We start from the raw sequence: 20064 nt of genomic DNA on the forward strand, positions 1-20064 counted from the left end.
ATACACAAGGCAGTCTCCCAGATATGCACTTGTTTTTCTTCTTCATGCTGCAACAGGCTAACACAATTACTCTTCAAGAATGTAAAGCCATCTTTACTGTCACTTTTCTGATAACAGACATAGCTTTTAAGTGACAAAACTCCAAAGCAGAATGCATTGAACTACTGAACGAAAGCATGGGCAGCGAGTGACATAAACATGCACCATGTCGGCTATGACTAGGATTCGTAACTAACCTTTCCTCAACCCATTTACGCTTGCAGGCTCCATCCCCTCAGACAGCTTGTCTCCATTCTTTTTGAACTGTATGTCACCATCCTGCTGGATTCCACCCTGCGGAAGAAGCTCCTTCCTGTCTCCCACCTGAAAAGGCTCACCTGTCTGGTTCCACCTAGCTTGGCTCACCAAATGGTCATCTGTCATATTGAAGTCCTTATGCTGGTCGGCCATGCTGTCACAAAGGTTATCTAGAAGAGAGTGAATTGCCATCATTAGATAATATTCTTTTAAAGCTTCCCGTTATATTGCAATAAATAGTTTTCATACATATTGCACTATTGTTTTTACTACGTATTCCATCCCAAACAAATGGAATTAAGTATTTAGGATCAACCTCCTTTGTTGTAGAAATCCATATGAAAATATCTGGAATTTATAGTGTCCTTCAGCCACTATTATTTTAACTTACAAACATGTTTACACTCAATTTGCATTCTTCTCCAAGACAGATTACGAAAATCATCTGAATAAAAAGTCTACATGATAAAAAGTTGCTCAAGGTCTTGCACCAAGAGATGGGGACCATTTGAAGTCTGTGTCCCAAATCATTGTCCATCTCAGTCATATTATCACAAGTTAAAAGCATTATCAAGTCTAGACATTTGGTTGCTACCACAGTATATCAACAACCAGTTCCAAAGCAAATATGACAATGAACCTTCCATGGTAAATAAAGTTGATGACAGAGCAAGAGCTCTACCAACCACAATATCATGCCTTTTTCCACCATACCACAACATCAGTAGTTTTACTATATGGAATATATCCCAAATGATGAAGTACCTAGTGAACTCATCCAGATATAAAATACTATCAGAGCAGGCATCTGTACTGAGTCATGAAACACTGGTTCAAATTCAGTGCATCCACAGGAGGTTCCACATAGGTTAAGAATCAACCCAACATCCTCTCAACTTGACATAGAGGAGGAAAAGCTGGATTAGGCCAACGCATAATCTCTTGGTCATCTACAGCATAGAAAATTGTGTGATCCTGGTACTCATTGTTCATGTTATTGTGGGCATGACAAGGAATACTAGATTTTATGTAAATCGAAGATTACCAATGGAAGTTATCTGAAATGTCAGACTGTATATAGTCAAAAGAGGAAACAATCTTTTAAAAATGTAATGAATTATTTGAGATCCAGATTCAGGAGAAGATACTTTTGCAAGAAGAAAGAAAAGAGAATTCTTAAAAATCCAAACGAATCCCTTAACAGCTATTTTCTCTCAGGGCCTTTACATTAGTGGTTCTAACAATTATGAGCAAGTCATTGAAGGAGTACTTACTCCCACACAAAACTGTCTGTATTTTAAGATCAAACTAAAAGACCCTTTTCTAAGACCCCACTTTTTCTAATGTGAAATAAACAGTGATTAGGGAAAGGGAATTTTCTGTTAGAAAATTCTGGCAACACAGTGCTCTTCACAGTGAGGTTCAGATGGCACTGAATTGTAAAATGTTTTAATGGGTCTTTTTATGATGCAGTTTTATTTGCTTTACTTGAGAAATCTCCCAGTATTTCTGTTTGAACTGTTTCAAAACACAGGTGGGCAAAATGTGGTCCTCCAGTTGTTCTCAGATTGCAGCTCTCAGCATTCCTCACCATTGGCCATGGTGGCTAGACCTGATGGGAGTTGCAATCTCTTACAAAACATCTAGTGGCTATTGGCTAAATGTTTGCCCACTAATTTTAAAACATAAGCCATTCTAGCAGTCATTGGGCGGCAGAGCCGGCCCTAGGTATTTTTCAAGTGTAGGCGAACAGAATTTTGGTGCCCCCCCCTCCCCCAAACCAATCACTGAAAAACAAAAGCGTTGGATAAGCGAAAATGTTTGATAATAAGGATGGATTAAGGAAAAGTCTATTAAACATCAAATTACATTAATATTTTACAAATTAAGCACCAAAACATAATGTTTTACAACAAATCAACAGAAAAAGCAGTTCAATACCTTGCGGAGACAGGCCGCAGGAGACAAGAGTTGCCTCGATGGTGCCCCCAACAAGATGGCGCCACAGGCAACTGCCTAGTTGGCCTGGTGGTTGAACCATCTCTGTTGGGCGGGGTGCAAATTTCCATAAATTAACAGATTAACTATCAATTGTATATGGCATGGTATTATGGAACAGGATAGTTTTTTCTATGTAGGAGTTTTCTGTCAATTCCCCACTTTGAATCTAAAGTGATATACCTCAGCAAGACACTATATATTAGGAAATGTTTTAATCTACTAACTCAGCACATCCCCAGGGTTCTTTTTCACTTTTTACTTATGCTATTATTTATACTACCTCTGCACCCAAGTTTATTGTTTATATAATTACAAATATGTCTGAAATCACATACAAAAATATTTGACAATCAGAATATATGCTTTCCAGACTCCCCCTGGGAAATGCTATAGATGTTTTATTCATATATTTGAAACAGAAAAGGGAAAATAATTATATGTTTAATTTAACAAGATCTTCAGGTTCGGAAGGGGAAGCAGGCCACTTAAAATAAACCACTGTAATGATATATACACCACATGACCATATTGGCTCCCGTTCTGCTCTTAAGTCAGATGTCATTTGACACCAATTACAGGGCAAGTAAACAAATTGAAAACAACCATGTAGGCCACAGCAAAGCAAAAGGAAAAATAGTTAATCTAAATGTATGAAAAGTACCTTTTGAAAGTCGCCATTTTAATACCCGGGAATAAAGTGAAATGCCTTCAAATTAACTATTTTATTTAAACAAATCCCAAGTGAGTTACAATTACTATGCAATTTAGTTAATGCTGTGTCAAGGATTTCAAGATGAGACTTTTGAAAAGCTACATAATGTCAGCAGCTAAGGAAAAATAAATTTCTGCAAGTCTCTTGGGAGATTTTTTCTCATTTCTAGCAACTTATGCTTAGCACTGGAGTATAGTGATAAGCTACATAGTTAAACTATTAATTTTCAGGTAATCTTCAGGTTCAGGACCTTGTATGACCTTAAGGAAACAACAACTTACCTAATTAACACTACAGGGGTACTACTTCTGACCCCTGTTCCAGAAGATGCCAATTCCTTGTTTACTTCTATTTTCAAATACTGTAAATATCTACCAAGTTATCTCTGTGTGTGTTTTAGACTAAGGTTTGTGTGGGTTTTTTATACTTAAAGGAGTGACAAGAAAAGAAATGTCCTCCTTCATTGACTTCCCAAACATCCCATGTACCTAATTTTGACAGATGTATAGGCTGGGGGTGATCCTAGTGAGAATGGCTCAATCGTCCTCAAAAATATGAGTGTCTCAGAATGTTTTAGCCAAACCATCATGTAGAAATTTTATCCATAAATTAACAACTTCAGTTTCAGATTTCCAGGGCTAAAAGCAAGAAACTGTTTATCCTTTAGGGCAGATGAATATGGCACATAACAAGATGTGTCTTTTCTGCATAACAAGATGCATCATTTGCTAAGGGAGTAGTGGGATGTCTTGCCAGAGGCTACTACCAAATTCTACTAAAAAAGAGAGTACAGTGTTAGAAAAAATAGTATTCTCTGCAGATTATATTTTAGAGGAATTCACAGTTGATAAAACAGGTGCATAAATACAAAATGCTAAACTAGAAAAAGAAGGAATAAGGAGATATATTTTCCATTCCCTATGGTGAAAGAGAATCACAGATTACACAGCACAGTGAAACTCTAGAAATGCTTTTACGAGTGCTTGCTACTTTAAGATATTTCCTAAATATTTATATCTTCAGTATATTTCCTATCTCATTTATTATCTCTATCCCAATTCTAATATTAATTAGCAAAAATATCTGTTTACACATAGTTTGGAATAAATCGCAGGGCATTTCCAGACTACACTTAAACCACTTCAGAGCAGGTGAAATAAACCCGCTCCAAAGTGGGTTTAAGTCCCCACTCCCCCCCACCCCAAAAAACAGGCTTTGCCCGTTGGCTGTACTCATGCCCTCCTGCAACGCAGCCTCTCCAAAAGCCTTAAAATGAAAGAAAGGAGGTCAGGGAGGCCAGGAGAAATCCCCCTCCCGCCTCCTGGCACATCACTGGTACTAGGGTAACCTGCTTTCACCTTTTTTGTCTTGAATTACTTTGCTTTTACCTGAGGCGTCATTTGGACGCCTCAGGTAAAACTCCGACAGGGCTCACATTTTGGGTCCTGTCCAGAAGGGCCCTTAGTTTAACAATGAATCCCTCAAGCAAAGGTGGAAAACTATCAATATAATACATTTTGCTTATCCTCTCTTAGTGAAGCCAGAGTCACTAGTGCAGCTGCAAACAAGATAGGTTCTGTAGGTTTGTTTGCATTTGTACGTAAGCTGGAACAGGTAAAATTTTAATTGTAACTCCAGTCATAGATATATATATATATCACTTAGGATAGCATAGAAAAGTGTTAACAGCCTTTGGTGTTTGTTTTGTTGTCTGTGCCCCTGTTCAGAAAATCCCCTCCTCCCCCCCACTTTCAGTCTCTGTGATAATTGGATTTTGAAAAATTTGGCTTCTTGTGGAAGCAAGGATTGGTGATAAAACTTTTCCCCATGATAACTCTCTCAGGAGTAAATTTCCATTCCCAGGGGTAGAATGGCCTCTTGTCTCACTTCTGTTCTTAAATATGAGTTGTTTCCAAGTCTGATGTTTATACGTTTTTATATGCTTTTATGGTTTTATCATTAATTGTTTTTAATTTTAATGATGTTTAATACTATTTTAATATTTGTATAGTGTATATTTTAAGTTGTATTGTAATCCATAACTGGAGTCTCCGAATGGAGAAAGAAGGCGGGATATAAATAAACAACAACAACTCGGAAACTGCCTTTTCTTACACCCTGCCATGGTGAACTCATATAACTGAATCCATGCTCACGCAAAAACAAAACAAAACCAGTTCCATAACTCCATCAACCGTACTGATGAAAAACCTTGCAAAATGATTAGACAACTCTTGCAACCCAGTGGCTCAGGATGGTAGTACAGACTTAAGAATAAAGACTCATTTAAGAGCTCCAGAAAGGTGGAAATGCCCCTAGAAGTACTGAGACTTTCTAGTTCTTTCTGTTTTGATTTCACTTGCAGGTTCATGGTGTTGCATCCAAACCCTTTCTTGAAACACCATAGGTTTTCCTCACTCTCCCTTGTATTCTTTTGCTTCCCCCTCCCACCACCCACATGTTAGACCTTGACCCAGGCAATGTTTCAGATAATGACTTTCATTAATTTCCAGTAATTTTTTTTATTATTATTCAAGACTTCAGCAGTATTACACTAGTTAAATATTAGAACCTTCTTCTTTTACTGCTGCCATTCCTCTTTTCTTTGCTTGAGCTCTGTTGAATCTGTGTCCTTTGAACATTCTTTTTTTTTTTCTCTCTTGGCGGTGCCTGTCTTAGCTAGTTCTGGTATATACGGTAACATAAGCAATCAACCATTAAGTAGTGCATTTCATTTTGAGAAATACCAGTTTGAATTAAACCGGTAACAGTGAATGAAAAGTCCGTAGCAATGTAGGGAGTTCCCTGGGAATACTTTGTGATGAGGGAAAATATCAAGTAGAGCTCAGAAATGAATTTGGTCTATAACAGCAGCTATAACTTATGTATTTTTAAAAAGAAATAAACCTTCTGGTACTTTGCCTGTGGTTATATGCCATGTTTTATCCATGTTTCATAGCTTTAAAGCTAAAAGCAAGCACACATCCTCTTTTGAGTTTACAGACAGATGCATTACTTCTCCATACACAAAACACTACTGTATCATATCTCATTCGTCTAATGTATTATGTACGGTAGATCCCCTAGGGCAGTGATTTCCAACCTATGGGCAGTGGTCCAGTAGTGCGTCACAAGAACAAAAATCTGGTCCAGAGTGGCACAGAGTGACCTGGAAAAATTAAAGCAACTTTAACTTTTCAGAGTGGGTGCAAAACAATAGGCCTTACACATTTATGAATTTGACTTTTGCAGAGTTGATTATTTGTGGATTTGATTCATATGTCCTCTCTAGAATCTCTAGATTCTTCAAGATGACTCTATCGGGCAATGAACCTAGAGATTCCCAGGGCGTGTTCTCTCAATTTTTTTAAAATGTGGTTTTCTCACTTTTACATGGGGTCCTGTGTCCCTAACTCCAGAGTATGTAGGCGGCCTACTGTACACACCTTCAATTCTTGTTTAGATACAACAGAACTTTGTTACATAGATGTGTTTCCAAATCTAAAACAAGTCTTTCATTTTCCATGATGGAAAGAATCCTTTCCTAGGAAATCAAATGTTGATAAACTTTCTACAGTAAGGAATGAGGTGAAAATAATGACAGTCTCTAAATGAAGTTCAATTTCAACTATGGGCATACCACACCATTGCCTATGCCGACTAGAGAAGATGGAATTACTTCCAAAAACATCTGGAGAGCTCTATGAATCCACCCCTGGATAGAGAGACTCCACACACGGTATGGATGAAAGGGCAAGGCTTAAGACAAGCACAGCCTCTTTCTCACATGGGAATGGGTTTGTTAAATATTTTCTACTGGGACGTTATTCAAAACAAAAAGATATGTGTTACAAAAATGACACAAAAATGATCATTCTTGACAGAAGTGGGTCTAGACATTTTCAGTATTGTACCATTTCTTCTCGTTTGCTCTAGATCTAAATTTGATTACCGATTCAGCTGCATAGATTCTGCATTTTGTGACAGCTACTGCGGTTAAAAAGTCTCATCGCATAACAGCAAGGTAATTGCAAATATACATCTAGCCCCAACCCTTCCATTTTTGAGCAAGATGTCTGTGAATTTTAAATAATATGAAAAATGTATGACTTCACAAAAAGACGCAGAGGTAACTTGTTACCTATGTATCATACTAACGGAAATAAATGAATGGAGATTATATCCTGAAGTAACTATGACAGATTCAATTTGCTCTAGTGCTTAGTACATCAATATATTTACACTTTTAGCCAAACTTGCCATGTTTTATTATATATGAATAAATTTAACGTGAATTAATTTTTCCTTGCTCCTTTAAGGACAATTGTGTGAAATAGGGAGACAGAATAAGGACAATGTTGAGGAGTTTAACTCCCTTATCCAAATACCCAGATATTTGGACAGTGACCTCTAGACAGCTTCCTAGTGATATCAGCATATTTAGGAAAGAAATTTTCATTTTGCCTCTTTACAAGTATGCATCCATTAATTCTAATCCTCACCTTGGATACACTGTGAGTGGATTCCCACTCCCCTATTCTAACCATTCTTACAGCTGATAGCCTTGGTGCTTTTTAGCTTTGAAATTAAAAGAAACAGAATTTTTTAAATTCCAAACTAGTATATTTGGTGTGAGTCCAGGGAATCACACAGCGGATTCCATACAAACTTCATTTCCAAAGAAATAGGCAAATGGACAAGGCAATCGATTTTCTAGCCAGTTAAGAAGAATAATCTTGCAGAACAATTTATAGTTCATAGAATTTGTTAAAAAAGGGGGGGGCTTTGTGTTATTCAGGAGTTGGTAGAAATGCTTTACAACTAATTTCAGGTCTCATGGGATTCTGAAGAGTGACATACTTTACTCTTGTGGAAGGAAATCACAGTGATGCATATAATCTCAATAACTTGAATTGACAACAAATCAAATTAGCCACACACTAGTGTGCTTAATAAGTCTGATGAGTATAGCATGAAGAAATTACGTAAGAGGTTGAACACAACCTCAGCATATCTATGCAAAATGGGCCATACCCTCTGCTTTATCTTAAATCTCCTCAAAACACTACCATTTTGAAGCAGAACTTCCTGTATCCATCTTTATTATTTATGCATATTTACATATATACTTGTAAATATACCCATAGATTTTTCAAGATGCTTTAAAACCTGAGGCACTCACATTTAATTGAAGAAGAAAGGAAGCTTTGATGCTAGATATGAGGAAACAGACTCTTTGTTTGATTTGTATTATATACAAGGATGAAACAAATCACATTATCACTTGTGAATATGCATTCTGGCATTGAGCACTATCTGCATGTAGAAGTCACTGCAACATTCAGAAGGTTTTTTAAAAAAGCAAATAGTAGATAGAATGATGTTTTACACCCAAGACAAAAATATTGCTGTTTGAAAGTTCTGTGATTTCTGTGGAGGTGTTTGACCTATCTGGGATGGCACTGATTTTCTCTCTCCATTCTCTGAAGGATCAATACTCAGTTTGGGTATGTTTTTAGAGCTTGTAGTGTACTCTACAGTAGCTTTTGTTGTCTCACCAACTAAATAAGTTCCATTTTCTACTTGTACGAATAGGCCCTAGAAATTGTAATGAAGGATCTATTGTGATCTGGTATGTGTAATGAGTAGTTGAATCTTCAATTGGACCACAACACAGTTAGCAGTGGCCTGCAGCATTCTGACTCCATTATGCCAGTAGTGTTCAGTTGGACTTAATATTAATTTTCTTGTAATCTATACCTAATTTAAAGTATCCATCTTAATCCTGAAAGATTTAGAACACAGATTTACAGATGTTCTCCACAGGAGCCATGCAGCAAGCACAAAAAACTATCTGCTTCAATTTTCTTGATACTTTTTTCTTGTTCCAAGGAACACTTTTTAACAGTTTCTTGTAATTGCTTTATCCCAGATTAATCTATGTGAAAGAAACTAGTTTCCAATCCAAGAAAATTAAATGTATAAAAATGTTGTGGGCACCTCTTTATGTATATTTTCTGTAAAGGGAGCACATAACTGTCATTAAAACCTCAAAGAGGCCTGTGACCTAAAATGGTTAATTAAGTACCAAAACCTTGAAACAGTCTGGGTGCAGGATATTCTAGCAACAACCTCTTAATCCTGGCATCTTGTTAATTGACTCTACTCAAGATTATATGGTTCAATATAGGGTCTTTGCAAATCTCCCTGACATTATATGGCATGGCTTTCCTAAGGAGACCCATACAGATACCCTGCCCCTTGCCTTTCAACAGCAATTACAGAACAGCTTTCAATAAAATTTTAGTCACAACCTAATTTTATTTGTTTCTGCTGAAATCCTATTTTAGTTGGTTTTACACTGTTGTATTTTAAATGCATAATGCATTAGTTGCTCTCCAACTTGATGGGCCTGCAATACGTTGGAACCAGAGTTCAGCAATACTACAAGCAGTTTCTGCATTGCTTTGTTTTGGCCAGACAGACACAGACGTATCTAGCTGTATGTTTGGTATGGCTCCTGTTGAAGCTTCTTAAGCCTGTCAATCAAGTGCTAAATACGCCCTTCTGTTCCTGAAGATTTTTCTGGGGTTTAACAATGCACAATTATGGATAGCTTACAAGACTACGTCCCAGTCCAAGATTTTATTTCTATCATACCAGCTCTTTTGAATTTTTGTTTTGTTTTAGGCAAGGCCTGTTTCCTGAGAGGAACATACGTTGGTGGCAAGAACAATATCAGACAGAATATCAGCCAAAGATTGCAGAGATCCAAATTCAAATTCTAAATCAGCTTTGGATCTTACTGGGCAAACTTGGGATATTCATGGACTAAGCCTAATATATCTCACAAGATTGCTATGAAGATAAAATCAGGAGCATAACAATAAATGCTACCCAATTGTGAGTTTACGGTTTTTAAATGCCTCTAATTGTTTTTACTGTATTTTATTATTCTTTTTAAATGTCCATTTTAATTTTGTATTGTTTTAATTTTGTATTGTGTTTTTGAGGCATCTAATAAGCCATCCTGAGTCCCCTTCAGGGTACAGAAGGGCAGGATAGAAATATCATAAATAAATAAATAAATAAAATAGGCTCCTTAGATTAAAAAAATGCTACACATAATATCTATGCTGGAAATGTAATAAAGGAAACGGCCATCTTCCCAGAAAATCATCATCTTCAAAATTAACCATTTAATTGTATAATGAACATTAATCTTTGTTATCCTGAACAGTAGCAGTCTTTTTAAAGCTGAGCAAAACAGATGACTCAAATAATAATAATAATAACTTTATTCTTATACCCTGCCACCATCTCTCAAGCGGAACTCTGGGAGGCTTACATATGGGACAATGCCCATAGACATAATACAAATGACCCATCAAGGTAAAAACATAAATAAAAATAAAAACAGTACAAATAACAAAGCAGTTAAGAACATGGATTCAACGAAACATCAGAATATCGAACAGGATGGCGCTTCCTTCCATCCTCAAGGGATGAAAATACACATCCCTCAAACACAAACCATATTCAGTCTATATAAACTGTTCCTGATTATCAAGTCAGTGCTTTGACAGAAGATCACCTAGAAATCTACATGTACTGGTTGTACTGATCCATGTACTTAGGCTTAATATGGAAAAAGGGGTAAGCTATGAAGGAAAAAAAATCAATTACTAGAGGCTATTACGGTTCATTTTAATTATAATATACAAAACTTTCTTTGAATTAGCTGCTCTCTTTTGTTTCTTGCAATGCAACAAAACAAGACTAAGGCCAGAAAAGAAGCAGAAAAGGAAGATGAAGCCTGAAACTTGCTATTGCTATGTTGGTTTTATATTATTTTTATGCATACGTGGTTATCAGGAGCCAGCATGGTAGTTTGAGTACTGGACTATGACTCTGGAGACCTTCATTCTTATCCCTGCTTTGCCATGGAAACTCACTGTGTGACCCTGGGGAAGCCACACTCTCAGAGAAACATGAAGACAATGCCCTCTGAATGAATCTTGTCAAGAAAACACTGTGATAGTTACCTTAGAGTCATCCTACATTGATAACACAATAACAATGTGAAGCTATCATTTTTCAGTTGCAATTTACTAATAATATGGGCATCTTTGGAAATTGAATCAAGGAAACACACTTTTTTTCAACAAATAAATCATGGTGAACGTCTACTTACAATTTAGTTAGTGGAACAAAGATACATCAGCAATAGTTCCAACCTAAGACTATTTGCAGTTTAGCCCTTCCCTATAATATGACAATGTTTTGCTTTAAAAGCCTACTGTGTTTCTCTTTATGATTTCCACTGGAGGAAGAAATCGCTCTTCTAAAAAGGACTTATTTAGCCTTAAGAAACAAAAGAACAGTCATCCATCAGAAAAACATACTGCCCCCGCTTTTCTGTTTGCTGGGCAAAATTGTTCCATTTCTACTTAAGTAAAAGGGAAGAGTGAGTTTAACCTTAAAGAATGTACTTTCCATTTCACTAGAATCCCAACTGCTTCAGAATGAAGAGTAAAATAGTAGCTTGGGAAGCAGGACATAGATCTGTGGGACATGGTGTAGCTGAACACAGTAATTTAACTGCAGTTTGCACACTAATTTTTTCATACACAGTATCAATTCCTATTTTATCCTCAAGCTTTTCTTGCTTAATTTGGGCGGGTAAAACGAGGGCAAACTAGAACAGAATTGTCCAACCAGAAGAAACAGAGCTCTTTTGTTCTCATTTAAAAACCTCTGAATGTTGGAAATCTATTGCTGGTGATCATGAGATACGTTTTATTGTTCAACTGCCATCAGGTCAACTTCAATCTATGAATGAAAGACCTCCAAGTCACCATATCATCAACAGCCCCAATCTTCTTTACATTGTCTTGCCTATTTTTGCTAGTGCACTGAAATTTATTTTATTCACTTGCAAGCAGGAGATAGAGCCTTGAATATCAATGATAAACATACATGTAGAGTCACAACCCAGATTTGGTCTGCAGCATCTGAGACTCAGCAGCATTTCAGTACATCATTAGCACAGCTTTGCTGGGAAAGAAGAGGATAAGAGACATATAACATTTATCTTGATCCATTTCTACCTACAATGAGCCCTGGTATTCACTGTGGTTCAGTTTCAAGACCTTACCTGAATACCATGTCTTTTAAACAAAATGGCAAAATCATTTTTTTAATTAAAAAATATTTTCTAACTGTGGATGATGAAATCTGTGGATATAGATGGCTGACTATATAAGATTTAGTACTGAGAACAAACTGTAAAGACTATAAACATGAAAAGGTCATCCTCTTAAGTAGGCTGCAGATAGCTGTTGATTTTGCAAGATGATGTTTTCCAAGATCAATTCAGTAGTCATGGGAAGTGATACATGACTTGGCTAGAGTGGCTGGTGGACTTTAATTTATGTAATTGCTCTAACATTTATAATTTCCAAAACAAAGCTGCTATGAAATAAACTCTTATAATAAAATATGGTATCATTTATGGATGGATGGATGTGGCACCATCGACTTTAAAGCCAATCAAAAATAATATTTCTCCCATGTCTTATATTACTAAAGATTCATTCTTGATTGTAACATTAAACAACTTATTCAATTTCAGTAACATGACAGCTAAAATTGATTGGCTCTTTCATGGATAAGCAGAACCCAAGTGAACTCTCAGAATCAAAGAAGAAATGAATCCAACACTTTACCTCAAGTTACTCCACTTGTGAAGATAGAATTTTCTGACATGGTCAGGGTACTTGCAAGGAACAGGAAATGAAATAAGGTTCATGTTCTATTAATTGCTTCCTTTTTTTCACCATCTTTTTCCTTGTCAAGTTGTCATATTTATCTTTGAAGCTATAAAGCTCAGAAATGTACTGTCTTCCCTTACAGTTGAGCAGAGGAGTTGCAGTAAAGTGTTTTGGTGGTTTACATTCAAACTGAGTCCCTAGACATTCCTTACCACTGCCTTAGGCTCAGATCAAAATAGAAAGCTCTACACAATGTAACCAGGGACATAAATGAAATACTCAGTTTTAGGTAGCAGAATAAAATATTCTTTTAGATAGCACTGGAAATTTGCCAGATCCAGGGGGCATTTACAATTTGTCAGGAAACAGTGGAGCTACATAACTCCTCCCAAGTCTCCATCCACCCTAGTCTCCATCTGTTCCCTAATTTTTTAATGTGAAAAAGCTCCCCCCTCCTCCCGCAAAAAAAAAAAAAAAAACCAACCTTGAGGACCGATGGGAGCAATACTGCCATTTGTTAAGAATGTGGAGCAGCGGAAGCTTTTTTCAAAACCAGACATAGCTCGGATTCACTTCCATTTTTAGTGGCAGGGGGCAGAGCACTAAACACATCAGATGGCCAAAACTAGAGCAAAATTGTTTAAATTAGGTGCATGAATCTCCCAGGTAGCAATCTGCCCATCTTTGTGGTATACTATAATTAGATTTTTAAAAACAAAGCAGTTGCATAATACAGCTGGAAAATACTATACCAACACACAAATAAGATCCTTTATAAAGGTGTTGAATCAGATTGCCAATTCATTATATTATCATTTTTAAAAGACCAACAAAAGTAGTGATTTCTTTTGGTAGGTAGCCACACATTTTGAATAAAAACAGGAAGTGGTTTAAAATGGGGGATTTAGTCGAGCCTTTAGGCTCTCTTTCATTAACTAATTAAATGTTCAGTCTTATTGTCACAATTAGACAAAAATGGGGAAATTACTCAACCCCCCCCCCCCCACTGATTGTCATATCCTATCAATGACAACTTATACCCATTGATTATACTTATTCTTCAAAAATGTATTTAATGTGTCTAACTCTAGTTGGGAGTAACCAACTGCAGACCGGACTTTTGAGTCCAAAATGGAAGGGGAGGAGAGGGGAAGCAGACAGCAATGATCCAAGTAATTATTCCTTCTCCTCTTCTGCAAATGAGGGCATAGACTAACTATGATTTATGGACATGACAGGATTTTTCAGTAATCTTACTTGGCCAAGCAGAGAGCATCTAACATCTTCCCTTTACATAATAAATGCTTATGAAGATTATATTCATGCAGACACAATAAAACACTCCTTTGCAGCCATTTCTTTTGCTCCTGCAACAATCTCATGTAATTGCACACATAAGTATCTTTTTACATTTAGGAGCGAACAAGGAAAGGGAGAGGAGCATCCATGCCATCCACATTCAACCCAAGCAGGAGCCCTCTCACTCTATTGACACACCCACAGTCATAGTGACCGATTGTGCACTCTACGGAACAGTGAACTCCCCACCCCCACCAAACAAAATCCCCAAAAGATCTGAAAAATAGCACAGGCTCTGAGTGTTTACCTTTATGCCCATATCTCTCCATACTACCCTGATAATCAGAGCGACGACTCTATGGTCATTTTCAGGGAAAGCAAACCATAGAATCTTTCAGAGGACTTAGCACACTCCTAGAGAATTTCCCCTGGGTGTTGATAAGTGAAACTGTATTTTTAAGTTGGAAATAGTTTACCCGATTGTTAAGATGGTAGTAACAACACAGGGGTGGGCAAAGTATGGCCTGAAGCTACATGCAACATTTTTCTGGCCCCCAAGGCCACCTAGACTTGCCAAAATGCCCCAAAAGATCTCTGGGGACATTGAGGGCATTTCCACCACATCTAGAACCCCTTGGGGTCAAAATGAAATTTTGCACATGTATGTGCGTGTATGTGAATATATGCTTTTGGGGGGGGGAAGCATATTACCTTATTTACTGGGGTGCAGCTTTCCAAGATCATCTAGAGAAATAATGCAGCCCCCAAAGCTTTCACAGTTGTTTACCTGATCTACTGCAGAGCAAAAGCAGAAAAATGGTGGCTAGGAAAAGAAACTGTTTTACATACAAAAAAAAGGTATCACAGAAGCAGCAAAAGATATTTAATGCCCAACTAATTATGGCAGATTACTTTTTCCATTCACAACATGCTCTCAGTGAGTATCAAGAATATAGAATAAGACAATATTGTCTCAAAGAAGGCAATGCACCAAAATATACCTCATTTCAAGAGCCTTTCAAACATTCACAGCTATGAAGTCAAGAAACAGTTTAATAAAAACAGTTATGTACAGGACCCAAAAGTATACAGTTGGCCCTCTGCATCCACGGATTCTGCATCCACAGATTCAACCACCCATGGCTTGAAAGTATTTTTTTAAAAAATAATTGTAAAACCTTAATTTTGTCATTTTATGATGTCACTGTATATAATGAGACTTGGGTTTCCATGAATTTTGGCATCCACCTCTTGCAGCTCCCTTGAAGCTATTTAAAAATCTGCCTGAAACCCCTTTGGAACAGATTTTCAGCAATAAGGAGAATTACATCAAGTGGGGTGAAGAAAGTCCAAATACACTGGGATTGTATACACCACTAGATAAAGAAAACCCTCATTGTATTTCAGTTCAATATTCTTAGGGTGCCAAATACATAACAAGCAATGCAATCATAGGCTATACGATCCAACATAATCATTTCACTGCTAATGCAAAGAACTTTAATCATTTAAATGTCAAATGGAAAAAAGGAAGTCAGTTGCTTTAATTGTAAACCAGTCCTTTACAACAGCATCACTAAAAAAAGAAGTTCCAAAACTAAATGCACTCATAATATACTACAGCAATAATACTTGCATCTTTCTGTGAAAAGTGAATGGACAGTTTGCTTCTTGGCCGCTTCTTGTCAATGAATGCAGGCTTTCACAAAACAGTAGCAGGCCTGCACTTAGCTGAATAGCCTTTGAAACAGAGGCCCCTCCTCTTTCCATCCCCTTAATGGAGCCTCTATTAAAAGCAGGAGGAAAGACATCAAGTCTGGAAAACCACAGGGAGATTTAAAGGCTGAACCTTAACCACTTTCTATAGCTTTGGGTACCACAAAAAATGAAAATAGCCCTGCTTTTTGTATTTTACAAGGGGGATTCACTTCCTACAGCCCAAAATTTTTAAGATGACAACAAATTAAGCTGGAGTCAAAAACAGGAAAAGGAATTTAATTCCGAGAGCAAAGTACAGTCCTGATCCATATGGAACCCACAAAGAGGTTTGAAACTCAAAATCCCTCCAAGACAAACAGTCACTTTTGCCCATTTCTGCCTTCAATTTTTTTGTGTGTCATTTATAACAGTCAACAAAAACCCTGGAGAACCCAGAGCAGAAAAATGGCCTCCACGCCCTCTGAAATTGCCTTCTACCTAGCTTCAAGCAGCAGTGTCTGCTTTAAGACCATATAATAAAACCCTGACATTCTGCCCTCATTTGACAGCTACACACTGGATCTTCACAGTACCTGAAGATATACCCCTGATCCACTTACACATTCAAAAGCAGGGACATTTAAATCCAATTTAGTGACAATTTCAATGCCAGCACTAAGAGAAAACCAGACTTATAATCAATTGGCCATTCCATAAGGCCCCTTACACACAGCTGAATAAAATCCCACATTGTCTGCTTTGAACTGGGATACATGGCAGTGTGGACTCAGAAAACCCTGTTCGAAGTAGATATTGTGGGTTATTCTGCCTTGATATTCTGGTTTATATGGCTGTGTGGAAGGGTCCTACAACACATCAATCTGAGTAGTAAGAACTTAGCTATCTCAGCAATAATCTTGTGATTACTATTATATAACCTTAACAGGTTTTGGGCACCCTAAACTAAATATTACTCCTTGTACTTCAAAAATGACTCAAAAGATAAATCCTGATTCTTTATGGTCAGAGTTACTACTCATATATTATGAGCTCAGTCTCTGTAGGGGATAAATTGCTGAATTTATCATTGAAAAAGTGGGTTGGTGAACCCAAGTGAAATGAACAATATCTCCCAATAGTTACCATAGAATCACTCTGGAAGACCTAGAAAATTGCCAGAGAGATATTTATAAGGTCTCCCAGGGCATTTCTATGGTAACTTCCAGAAGCATACAATAGAAGCATCTTGAACATCTAGAAATGTCCTAGAAAGCACATATTCCACCCCATGGGGTAGGTGAAATAGTAGCTACCAGTCTCATGGTTACAGGGATCAGCTGTACATTATGCTTGTAGGAAACAGAAATGCCAAGGTAAAGAGGGCAGTGCAGAATTCTTGACCAAGGCCCACAAAACATGAAACCAATCCTGGTTCCATGCAATGTTCCATGGATCAGCATCATTTTGAGCCTGTAGATAAGGTGCAGATCATCAGGGGGAAAAAATAACAGAATACAGTAATAAATAATGTATGGTGAAACAACATCTGGTTGCAAATGATAAGTACAACAGACAGGAATCTTTTAAAACTGAATTCATTATAAAAAGTAGTACTACTATTGTTTATTTAAGTATAAATTTTCCATAAACAGACAGAAACTGCCCTCTTTTACGGCTGTGAAATCATGCATCACCCTGCGTCTTAGTACCACATTGTAATTTCTGGGACAAGAGCCACACTTATGCAACCTACCAAGTGCTCCATTTTTAAGCCAACACACATGTTTCTTTGTCCTTTGGTTACCTCTTCGAATCTGCTCTAAAATGAAGATCTGCACTCTTGAAGACATATTGTCAGTTTCACCAATAAAATTATGTTTACATATCTTTCGGAGAGGTATTTCTAGCAATTAAATGTGTCTTCAAACACTGAGATAGATTGACCTCATACATTGTGAGCGAAGTGAAAATCTACACAGGGATGAAGTGTGAAAAGTGATAAGAAAAGTGACTCTGAGAGTCCAAGTTCTCATTCTCTTTTGCATTTCATTAAACTGAAGCAACACTGGATGAGGATAAATTGAGGCTTTGTCCAAAGAAGATAGAGGAGATGTCAGTGGGTGGTTTATCAGCTTGCATGAACTCAACTCAGTGTGGTTTATATGGCAAAGTACTCCCACTGAAGAAACTGACTGATGTTGTTCTTTGAACCATCTCTGTCGTTAAAGATGCAAGTTTCCTCTGTTGCATGAACTATTATCTTTGGTTGGGTTGCCAGGCTGCAAGGACAATGAGCCTCATGTTAGTTATCTATGCTGTACAGAGCATAGATAACTGACATGTTATACAGCTGTTTTGCTCTGAAGACAGTCTAGAAAGTGTTCCTAGTACACAATATGGCTGTTAACTTGGACAAACCATTATTAGTCTGTTATTTCAGTGTTTCAGAACAGCATAGTATTCCAATGCATTTCCAGGTGCATTCTGGAGTATTAGTTGATAACTGAAGGATAACTGAAGAATCACCTTTCTCTATAGTTAATTTAGTGTAAATATTAGACCCTCATAGGGGTTCTTCAGCATTTTCCATCTTCCCAGGTACCATGGATAGCTACTAGGGAAGGGGCCTTCTCTTTGCTGGTAACCCAGCTCACACAATCCTTAGTGATAAAAAGCCAACAACTGTTCTGATCTTAAAGACAATAAGAAATTTCTTTAACTGGAGATGCTAGGCACCAAACCAAAGATATTCTACACATAAAGGAAGTGCCTTACTACTAAACACTGATATATCTCCTGGCAACAAATGTTGGATCAAGTCATGCTTAGCAAAGATTACCGTAATCAAAATAAATGGGACTGAAGTTAATCAGGTGTAACTGAAGTCAATTTTATTTCACTATAACTACTACAATAATTTCTAAGCCTTCCTCAAACCCAATAATCTTTAGAGGTAAATAACAACGGTATTCTCTTTTTAACAAAATAATCAAATATTGTTAAAAGAAACAAACTAATACGTTGTTACAAAAAATGACAGATTATAAAACAAATGGGGTTTAAATATTTATTTTCACAAAATTAACAAAATTGTGAATGTTTAGTAAAATTGTAGGTTTCTTTTGTTGTCATTATGAATACAACCGAAGGTATACATTTACAATCAGGTTTCAGTATAAAGTTCCATTCCTAAAAAATGGTTTAAAGTCTTCCCAGGAAATTGACCAAGATATATTTTCCTTGGAGAATTATTGGGAATGAAAATGAATAATCTGCAAAGCATGTTCATCACTAACATAAAAGGCATTTTTAAAAAATGATTCAGCACACTATAGAGAGAAATAAGAACAATTAAAGAAGATGAGGTACGCCCCCTTGATTTTCAAAGTAGAAGCTATCCAAAAACTCTGTTGATATAATAATTTACTATCAGTATCTCTAAGAATTTTTCAGTGTCAACACAATTTGTTACAGCAGGGAGGGAGGATGACAGAGTATAATTGCCACCCACATAATTTCAAGTAATGCAGAGAGATTTACTTTCAAACAAACATAAGAAAATTGATCTGTTGGTGGTGCATTGAAAAGGATATATCTGTCTCTTGTCACTGCAATTAACAAATGTATTTGTTGGAATGATCCAACAGACCAGTCTAGAGGAATCAGGGGAAGAAATAAAATATCATTTATTATTTAACATATTATGAATCACACTCTCTGCCTAAGAGGTACATGTGTTGATATGCAACAGAAATACTGTTAAAATTATTTCAGAACTCCATACGAATGCAATTAGATAAAATACAAATAAAATAAAATCCAGAACAACTAACATTACAGAATAAAAACATTACCTCAAGCAGCAAACATTTTGACTACCTAAGAAAAAGTACAATTGGTAACCTACAGCTCAAAAATATTCTATTTCCAAAAAAATGCAATAAGAAATCCTTAATTTTGCCATTTTATATAAGAGACACAATTTGATGACTCCACTGTACATAATGGGACTTAAGCATCCACTGATTTTCTTAACCATGGAGTGTCCTGAAATCAAGTCCAAGTGGATACTAATAGCCCACTGTAACAAGAGAAAGCTCTATGCAGTTTCACAAGATAAATATGTTCCTGAGAAAGCCCTGTCCTTAGTACCCACCAACCCCCTCTATAGTTAGTGAAATATATAATAGGGTGTCTTGTAATGCTAGAAGTGGCTTTTCATTTAGTTCTGTATGAACCACAAAACAATAAACAGTTTTCCCAACTAAAAATGCTTCTGTTAAC

General features: G+C 36.8%; 1 protein-coding gene across 35 annotated transcripts in view; it reads right to left on the reverse strand.

Annotated features, from left to right (window-relative positions):
• mapt (microtubule associated protein tau) overlaps positions 1-20064 on the reverse strand; it is a 104654-nt gene that overhangs the window by 66532 nt on the left and 18058 nt on the right. For 23 of the 35 annotated variants that reach the window (XM_062983892.1, XM_062983896.1, XM_062983907.1 and 20 more), the window contains one exon: positions 237-467. In XM_062983892.1, coding sequence (XP_062839962.1) covers positions 237-450 — 214 coding nt within the window. In that variant the 5' untranslated portion in view covers positions 451-467. Of the gene's footprint in view, positions 1-236; positions 468-15718; positions 15740-20064 lie in introns of those variants that run through there. The other 12 variants (XM_062983905.1, XM_062983901.1, XM_062983903.1 and 9 more) reach the window with 2 other exon arrangements.

This window comes from Anolis carolinensis, chromosome 6, assembly GCF_035594765.1.
Source record: "Anolis carolinensis isolate JA03-04 chromosome 6, rAnoCar3.1.pri, whole genome shotgun sequence".
Lineage (NCBI taxonomy): Eukaryota > Metazoa > Chordata > Lepidosauria > Squamata > Dactyloidae > Anolis > Anolis carolinensis.